This window comes from Salvelinus alpinus, chromosome 9 (genome assembly GCF_045679555.1).
Source record: "Salvelinus alpinus chromosome 9, SLU_Salpinus.1, whole genome shotgun sequence".
Classification (NCBI taxonomy): Eukaryota; Metazoa; Chordata; class Actinopteri; order Salmoniformes; family Salmonidae; genus Salvelinus; species Salvelinus alpinus.
Window position 1 is genome coordinate 3,437,522 of NC_092094.1, and position 10,198 is coordinate 3,447,719.

The 10,198-nt window shown below is 41.8% G+C and overlaps 1 protein-coding gene across 2 annotated transcripts in view; it reads right to left on the minus strand.

Annotated features, from left to right (window-relative positions):
• Positions 1-8,944, minus strand: part of best1 (bestrophin 1) — a 26,508-nt gene extending 17,564 nt beyond the window's left edge. For both annotated transcript variants that reach the window (XM_071415555.1, XM_071415554.1), the window contains exons 1-8: positions 8,290-8,944; positions 7,630-7,724; positions 5,765-5,998; positions 4,587-4,741; positions 4,166-4,243; positions 3,464-3,616; positions 3,195-3,275; positions 2,407-2,558 (exon numbers count right to left, since the gene is read on the minus strand). In XM_071415555.1, coding sequence (XP_071271656.1) covers positions 2,407-2,558; positions 3,195-3,275; positions 3,464-3,616; positions 4,166-4,243; positions 4,587-4,741; positions 5,765-5,998; positions 7,630-7,724; positions 8,290-8,441 — 1,100 coding nt within the window. In that variant the 5' untranslated portion in view covers positions 8,442-8,944. The remainder of the gene's footprint in view (positions 1-2,406; positions 2,559-3,194; positions 3,276-3,463; positions 3,617-4,165; positions 4,244-4,586; positions 4,742-5,764; positions 5,999-7,629; positions 7,725-8,289) is intronic.
• Between the last annotated feature and the right edge of the window lie 1,254 nt (positions 8,945-10,198).

Below are 10,198 nucleotides of genomic sequence, written 5' to 3' on the forward strand. Positions count from 1 at the left end.
CATATGTCTTTCATGTAATGGACATAAAAAAGGTCTTGCGAAGGCTGTTTTTTCTTCATTTTTCCCCCGAACAATTGAATCCAATGAAGTGAGCAGGCTGGGATGACATGCTTATAGCCTTGCTAGGACTTTCTAAATACGAGTATGCATTTATAAGATTATTATTTCTATTAATATGATCTATTATTGTTACAATTTTTTTATTTTCTGACTGTTTTCCATGTTATTTGGTTAGTTCTCTGAAGGGATAGGCATCCCGTTAACGGGACAGTTGTAAATCATGCAGCGTTTTGTGTCACGATCCCAGATTTGAGAGAAACAACAAATGTCGGTACATATAAGAGTCTTATATTGGCTGAAAGCTTAAATTCTTGTCCAATTTACAGTAGCTATTACTGCGGAAAAAAATGCCATGCTATTGTTTGAGGAGAGCTCTTAACAACAAAACACTTTTTTCACTGTGACAGGTTTGATAAATTCACCTCTGAAGGTGAAATATGTACTTACATTCTGAAATCTTGCTCTGATTTATCATCCAAAGGGTCCCAGAGATAACATGAAGTGTCGTTTTGTTAGATAAAATCATTTTTCACATCCTTAAAAGGTCCATATAGCACGCACGATCGATATTGTATTTCCACTCGTTCAATTTGCAAAGAAAGGAATCTGAAGATCTAACCCTAAACGTTGTTTCAAATCACATGCATATCAAATCACATGCATATCTATTCCTCAGAGATCCTAGAAGGTAACAAGACTTCACTATTTCATTAGGGGTGTAGTATATCCTATAGGACACCATATTTGGTCAGAGAGCGACGCCTTCATGGCACGCCGATGAATGGGCGGCCATCACTCGAACGACTGTATCTGTCAAATAAGCACCAATCGCGGTCAAACAAAGCTAGCTAGATAGCCAATGAGCTGGGCTTTACGGGAGAATCTGGCAATCATGAATATGTTGTCAAATGTAGCTACTAACCTTGTACGACAGCATGCCTTTAAATTTTTGTCCAAAATGAAAAGGATATTCAGAGTTAAGGAAGTTATGAAAACTAGTTGTTTTGCAAATGTTGAACTTATAATATGGCTACGAGTACTTGGACAGCTAAATCAAAGTCCAAGTATACAAATTTGAAGATATTCTTCCAGAAAAAAATGAAATATGAATGTGAATGTCTCATTCACGATTTGACTAAATGTACATGTGTACTTTACAATAAAAGTCTTGCAGTTCACTCATACTTCAAGTTATCCATCTGAAACTTTGCACATACACTGCTGCCATCTTGTGGACACTATCGGAATTACAGCCAGAATGATGGCTAGAACTATGACCTTTCTCTTGCATTTCAAAGATGGTGGTAGAAAAAAAGAACAGTTGGTTTTTTCTTTGTATTTTCTTCTACCAGATCTAGTGTGTTATATTCTCCTACATTCAATTCACATTTCCACAAACTTCAAAGTGTTTCCTTTCAAATGGTATCAAGAATATGCATATCCTTGCTTCAGGTCCTGAGCTACAGGCAGTTAGATTTGGGCGAAAATGTCATTTAGGCGAAAATTGAAAAAAAGGGGCTATCCCTAAGAAGTTTTAAGCACCCTCATAGATATTTATGTTATCATGGGACTGCCCATGTTTCCCTCTGGCCAACGCCAATTGGCAGCCAAGGCTTCGCCTTGGGACGCAAAGGTGTGTCATGAGTCAGGGAGAATGGTCTGATGGTCTGATGGTCTTAGTGACAACAGACCTAGATATGGGGGGAGGTTTTAGTGGGTGGAATATTAGGACAATTGGAGGTTTACAAAGTTGCAGATACAGAATGCTTAACATTGCTAATTATTATAGTACAGAGCTATATGGACACTTAATCATCGTGGTGCTTTTTAATGGTAAGTTTACAAACATTGGTTGTGCGATGTATAATTGAAACTTGGGTATCATTATGGTAAGTGGGGAAATAAGTATAGCAAATTATAATTGTAATAGCTTAGCAGATCATAAAAAAATAAGATACATTTTTACATGGCTAAAAGAGAAAGAATATAATATCTATTGTTTATAGGAAACTCATTCTACAAGTATAGATGAGGTTGGATGGAAAAAGGACTGGGAGGGAGGAATATATTTTTGTCATGGGCAAAGGGGTGATTATACTAATTAATACAAATGTTGATCCGATTGTGCAAACAGATCCGCAAGGAAGATGGATTATTATATGCTATTGGACCAAAAACAGATCTGGCTAGTTAATCTGGGCCAAATAATGATGATCCACACTTTTTCAAATATATATATATATATGAATGAAACAAAATAGCTTTTTAGTTTAGGAATTGGCCTAATTGGAGTCTGAGAAACAGGTCCAATAGGTGTGTGTCTGTCTGTATCTGTGTGTAAGGTACCTGATGTCCAGGGCAGAGCCCATGAAGGAAGGTTTGCGATGCTCTGCACTGGCTGCAGTGTATGGAGGCTGGGGCTCTGATTCATTCCAATACTTATCCCTCTCTACCAATGGGATAGTGTCATACATCTCATCCACAGACAGCAGGGACACCTGGAAGGGATAGAACAGGATAGGAGGTAGTACAGTATTGTGTTCATTTGGCATCAAACGGAAGAAAACAGTCTGAAACAGGGAGGGACTACTAGGACGTTTTTTTTCTTCTGTTTTCGGTTCTGCATGCCCTAATGAACACAACCCAAGTCTCAATCCTGGACTGGTCTAGCAAAACATTTAGAAAACTAATTTTGTATTATTATTATTAATAAAAGCAATCACATTCAACTACATAGTGGTCCTCAATCTATAATTTAATCTGCTTGAGTGGCACCAGCACATGTAACTGCAGTCAACTCTGTATATTGTTCCACAAAATTAAGGGGCAAAAAAAAAAGAAAAAAGAACGCAGATTTTCCCAAATCTGTGGAGACTGAAGTGATCTCTAGTGTTATCCATTCCTGAGAACGGGTTTAGTAATTTATGATTCTTTAACTTAATGAAGTTACATATGAAGGGAGTTTCTGTCAGATTGCTTTCTATATAAAACAAAAAGAATGCAGCTCTCTTCTTACAGACAGAGAGGTCCGTCCCACATTTTATACAGACTACCATAATGCATTGCAATGAATGGAGAGAGAAACTGAAATGATAGAGCAGAAGAATTGATTTTAAAAATGGAGGCAGCCAAACCTGTAGATTACGATCAACCAGATAGTTGGTTTCAAAGTCGTCATCGTCTTCCCCAAACGGGTTTATCAGTTGTTCTGCCACCTGTCCACAAAAAATACAAAAATGGCGCATCACAATGAAGCAGAATGTGCATTTTATACATCATGATGTCATTCTGTCATATTGTGAAAAGAACTGTGTGTATGTGCGATTGTGTATCAATCAGTGAACCATCCCTCCCTCCCTCCCTCCCTCCCTCCCTCCCTCCCTCCCTCCCCTCCCCTCCCCACCTTGAGCCAGCCCACATAGAAGAAGAACTGTAGCAGGGTGAAGACAGGCAGGTAGAAGTCGATGTCATGACCAGCGTAGCCCTGGGCGGGGTCTAAGAACTGTCGACCAATCAGACACGCCAGGAAGAAACTGTAGACCGCCACTGTCACCACCTAACAGAGAGGAAGTACTTACAACCCAGGTTCCTTCATAGTTAGTTCATCATGACAATAACAGACACATTAACACAGAATTTGTGGGATCAAGATCGATGTTTACTATTTTAGTGTTAGTTCTACTACTACAACAACTATTAGTTGTTACTACTGCTACTACTACAACAACTATTAGTTGTTACTACTGCTACTACTACAACAACTATTAGTTGTTACTACTGCTACTACTACAACAACTATTAGTTGTTACTACTGCTACTACTACAACAACTATTAGTTGTTACTACTGCTACTACTACAACAACTATTAGTTGTTACTACTGCTACTACTACAACAACTATTAGTAGTTACTGCTGCTACTACGACTACTACTACTACTGCCACAACTATTAGTAGTTACTACTGCTACTACTACTACTACTACTACTACTACTACTACTACTGCCACCACTACTACCACCACCACCACCACCACCACTTCTACTACTACTACTACTACTACTACTACTACTACTACTACCATTACTACACGTAGATAACAGAACCTGGGTGTACACAAGGGGTAGGCTGATCCAATCATAACTGTATAGCTTCATACACTGTGTCCGCAATGTATTTAATTCCTGCAGAGAGGAGATAAGATGGAGCAATCTGAAAAACACACACAGACACACAGAGAGACAGACACACAGAGAGACAGACACACAGGCACACAGACACACAGGCACACAGACAAGCACACATACAGACAGACACACAGGCACACAGACAGACACACAGGCACACAGAGAGACAGACACACAGGCACACAGACAGACACACAGAGAGACAGACACACAGGCACACAGACAGACATACAGACACACAGAGAGACAGACACACAGGCACACACATAGGCACACAGACAGACACACAGACACACAGACACACAGACACACAGACAGACACACAGAGAGAGAAACTTACATTGAGAATGGCTGATAGCGCCACATCATTGTTGATGCGTCCCTCGGTGCGGGCCCTCAGCGCCAGGTTAACAAACCACATACAAGGAACCCAGAACTTGTTATGAGGTGAGGGCAACTCCTCCAACTGCCTATGTTCCTCTGCTGTCATCAGGCCTGAGAGACACGGAGGGTAGGAATCAGGAGGAGCTTTCAAACCTTCTGTAAGAGAACCCAGATTTAACCTACTTCTAGTTGTCGTTCTCAAATTGACAGAGTGTTGTAGTCCAGGACTAAGCTTGATCTGGGTGGGGGATACTGGCATTTACTGTGATAACCAACATTATGACCTAATAATAGCAGCTGGCTACAGCATCGAGGAACTCCCCTCTTACTCTGTTATTTCCTCACTAGCAGCATAGCACCCTGCATCCCACTGCTGGCTTGCCTCTGAAGCTAAGCAGGGTTGGTCCTGGTCCGTCCCTGGATGGGAGGCCAGATGCTGCAGGAAGTGGTGTTGGAGGGCCAGTAGGAGGCACTCTTTCCTCTGGTCTAAAATAATACCCCAGGGCAGTGTTTGGGGACACTGCCCTGTGTAGGGTGCTGTCTTTTGGATTGGATGTTAAAATGTGTGTCCTGACTCTCTGTTGTCACTAAAGATCCCATGGCATTTATCATAAGAGTAGGGGTGTTAACCCCGGTGTCCTGGCTACATTCCCAATATGGCCACCTAATCATCCCCACCTTACTATTGGCTCATTCATCCCCTGTAACTATTCCCCAGGTTGCTGCCGTAAATGAGAACGTGTTCTCAGCCAATGTACCTGGTTATATAACATGTTTTAAAAAGAGTTAAACTAAAGTGTAAATGTAACGTTCTAGATTACAAGCAAGCTAGTTTAGCACTCGCTGTGGTATCTGTTTGGGGTGGCACTGAGAATACAGGTGAGATGTGCTATTTTACTCTGCCCTGTAGAGTCTGTTGAGCTGGGAGTTTTAACTCTAGGGTGTAGAGCGTTGTGACATCAGACATCACAGCGAACCTGGCTGTTTATGACATCACAGTGTACCTACAGTACCTGCACCAGGTGCTTCATGGTGGGGAACCTCTTGGGGTCAACTAGGTTAAGGGTTATGGCTAGGTTTGGTGTCGTACCCTAGAAGTCAACGAGGGTAAGGGTTAGGGGTCATAGGTCGTACCTGCCTGCACCAGGTGCTTCATGGTGGGGAACCTCTTGTAGACTGCCGTGCTGACCGATCGGTAGATGAGCACGCCGGACAGGTTGGCGTACCGCATCAGGGTCCGGCGGGTCAGCCTGGCGCTCTCGTCGGTACCACGGATGTGAGCGCCTACCAGCGCACCCAGGCGGTCCGGCCAGGGAACACTCTCAAACTGACCCCACCACCGAGACACCACCAGAGTCACATAAAAACCTGCGGGAGACAAACACACATGGAGACGACATTTTTTTTTGTTATTTATCAATGACATTAAAAAGGGAAATTTCTACTTAATATTCATCTTCTCCAGCACCACCCCAACATCAACATGTTTTGTAGTTTGACCCAAGTTAAACAATTTAAAGGCAATGCTACCAAATACTAATTGAGTTTATGTAAACTTCTGACCCACTGGGAATGTGATGAAAGAAATAAAAGCTGAAATAAATCATTCTCTCTACTATTATTCTGACATTTCACATTCATAAAATAAAGTGGTGATCCTAACTGACCTAAGACAGGACATTTGTACTAGGATTAAATGTCAAGGATTGTGAAAAACTGAGTATAACTGTATTTGGCTAAGGTGTATGTAAACTTCCGACTTCAACTGTACATATATACTAAACAATATACATATATACCTATTTGAATATTTTTTTTACATTCTTTGCTTTCAAAGACAGAACAATGAAAAGAGAGGAGGCTCTGTACAGAGACCTCAAAATGGTGCTCTTTGCCCCCACACTACCGCACTGTGTTTACTTGTAACCTGCTAAAGTTTTTGTGGAGAGGAAGTTCAGAATTGTTGATGCCGTCTGTCAAAGGAGGTTGTCTGTGCTTGAGAACTGTTGACTTGTTGACTGAGAGTGAGTGGCTAAATGATTACTGAGCACCAGTGTTTGAAAGGGTCAATTCCACTTCAATTCAGAAAGTAAAAAGAAATTCCAATCCAATTGTAAGCAATGAGGACAACTGGAATTTCAGAAATGCAGTTGACCCGAACCCTGCTGTGCACAAAACCCTGATGTGTACAAATCAGTTAGACAGCATAGAATACAACATAACAGAGCATAACATAACAGAGCATAACATAACAGAGCATAGCAGAGCATAACATAACAGAGCATAACATAACAGAGCATAACATAACAGAGCATAACATAACAGAGCATAACATAACAGAGCATAGCAGAGCATAACATAACAGAGCATAACATAACAGAGCATAACATAGCAGAGCATAACATAGCAGAGCATAACATAGCAGAGCATAACATAACAGAGCATAACATAACAGAGCATAACATAACAGAGCATAACATAGCAGAGCATAACATAGCAGAGCATAACATAACAGAGCATAGCAGAGCATAACAGAGCATAACATAACAGAGCATAACATAACAGAGCAGAGCATAACATAACAGAGCATAGCAGAGCATAACATCACAGAGCATAACATAGCAGAGGATAACATAGCAGAGCATAACAGAGCATAACATAGCAGAGCATAACATAACAGAGCATAACATAGCAGAGCATAACATAGCAGAGCATAACATAGCAGAGCATAACATAGCAGAGCATAACATAACAGAGCATAGCAGAGCATAACATCACAGAGCATAACATAACAGAGCAGAACATAACAGAGCATAACATCACAGAGCATAACATAACAGAGCATAACATAGCAGAGCATAACATAGCAGAGCATAACATAGCAGAGCAGAACAGAGCAGAGCATAGCAGAGCATAACATAACAGAGCATAACAGAGCAGAGCATAACATAGCAGAGCAGAACAGAGCAGAGCAGAACAGAGCAGAGCAGTATTCTCACCCAATACGAAGGACACAGGGATGAGTTCTGCGTAACGGTCACAGTAGATGGCCAGCTTCTCAAACAGCCTCTTCTGACCCTCATTCAACACAAACCTGGAGAGAACAGTTCTGTCACAAAGTTAACTAAGCTCCTGTATGATTGAACATGAGAGGGAGGGAGGGACAACGATTGCAGAAAGAAAAGGGAGACTAATATTCCCACAACAGTTCCCTGGCATTTGATTGTACAAAGTTGCTGTGATCTATGATTTGAAGGGACCAGCAATACATGTATAAGCAAAGAAATACACAAATGCATGGTCACTGTAAAGAGGTTTATTTATACAAGTAAGATAGACCGTCTCTCTTCTAGATCAGATGAGGTTATATGTGTAAATGTTTAGTTTACCTGTGTAAATGACGAGGCTACCTGTGTAAATGGTGAGGTTACCTGTGTAAATTACGGGCTTACCTGTGTAAATGACGGGGTTACCTGTGTTAATGACAAGGTTACTTGTGTAAATGATGAGTTTACCTGTGTAAACTTCGAGGTTACCTGTGTACATTTCGAGGTTACCTGTGTAAATGACGGGTTAACTGTGTAAATTTCGAGGTTACCTGTGTAAATGACGGGTTAACTGTGTAAATGACGGGGTAACTGTGTAAATGACGGGGTTACCTGTATATGATGCTGAAGGAGTAGTACAGTGTAGTGAAGATGATCAGTTCTCTCCACAGCAGCTTGTAGATGCTTCCCTTCCATCGGAGGAGCAGATGAGAGAAGGTTCCTAGCCCCGCGTCAGCAACCCTCCGCGAGTAAGTTACCGTCATCACTACCCTTCCCTGGCCAGGCTGGCTGGCTGGCTGGCTGGATGGAGAGCTGGATGGATAGGTGGATGTATGGCTGGCTGGTTGGCTGGATGGATGGAGAGCTGGATGGATAGGTGGATGTATGGCTGGCTGGATGGATGGAAAGCTGGATAGATGGATGGATGGGTGGATGGATGGGTGGCTGGGTGGTTGGCTGGGTGGCTGGCTGGGTGGGTGGTTGGCAGGCTGGATGGATGGATGACTAGTTGACTGGTTGGCACAGAGAAAGCTGCCCTTGGTGTATCAAAATGGTCAACTACTGTCTGGCTGGCTGGATAGCTGGCTGGCTGGCTGGATAACTGGCTGGATAGCTGGCTGGCTGGCTGGTTAGCTGGATGGAGTAGTTGACTGGTTGGCACAGAGAAAGCTGACCTTGGTGTATCAAAATGGTAAACTACTGTCACTTTCTCTGTTTGCTTTACAAGTCAACTTTCCAAAACACCGATAGTGACACATATGGCTGAATCCATCGCATATCTACTTGATAACAAACTATCCAGAGAGACAATTCTTATAGATATTAGCTCACGGATCCACTATCTGAGGACATGGTGCTATTGAGGGCAAAGTTCAGCAGAAGATGGAGAGAGAGAGGGGAAGTAAGATGTTGGTCATTAACAGAGAGTCATCGGCTCTTAATAACAACCGGAACGGAGCGAACGGAATGGCATCAAACACCTGGAAACCACGGAAACCACGTGTTTGATGTTATCTGTTAACATTCCACTGATTCCGCTCCAGTTCGTTAGAACGGCCGTGTTCTCCTCACCAACCTACTGTGAATACCGAGATATCCACAATCAATCAATATAACAAATATTTTAAAAATCAAGCTGTCCAACTCAGGCGAGAAACATATTCCGAATATTTATATTCCTTTATCTAAATCTTCACTCTATTCAATATTTACGTTAACTACAGAGTGATCAGATTGATTGTATATCATATTTACAATATACTCACTGGGCATCACAGACATTAAAGCAATATCAGTCATATCCTTTATCTATATCCCATTGTGTCCGTCAGATAACTATAGATGGATTGATCAGATCAGATTGTATGTGATATACTCACTCGTGCGATAAGGGAAAGTGCGTTGCCAGTCTGAATGTTGGAGAGACGGATGTGGGAGAGGGAAGGAGAGGGAAGGACTTGTAGACCTCCGGTCACTTGATGTGGTAAGCTGTTTCTGCAACAAAGCTGCATTGTAAGGTCTGGTACCGAGCTAATCTCAACAAATCTGTGTACAACACACATTGAAACAAATAAAAAGTTTAAAGTAACAACACCATTTTTTTATTTTTTATTATTGCCAAACCAAACACCCACAGCCCAATTTATTACCTCAATAATATCACATACCACAGGAGGTTGGTGGCATGGGGAGGACATACTAATGGCTGGAACGGATTAAGTTGAACGGTATCAAATACATCAAACACATTGGTTTGATGCCATTCCATTCGCTCCGTTCCAGCCATTATTATGAGCCGCTTTCCCCTCAGCCTCTGGAATTCTTCAATCGGATACATCTTAACAACAGAAAACTCAAATAGCGGTCAAAACATAGAGATAGATAGAGGAATCATCTTTATATCTGTGCCATTATAGTGCCTGTGACAGCATTGGGCAGCTCCATAGAGATAGATAGAGGACTCCTCTTTATTATCTGTGCCTGTGACAGCATGGGCCGCGCCATTGAGGCTACAACCCAT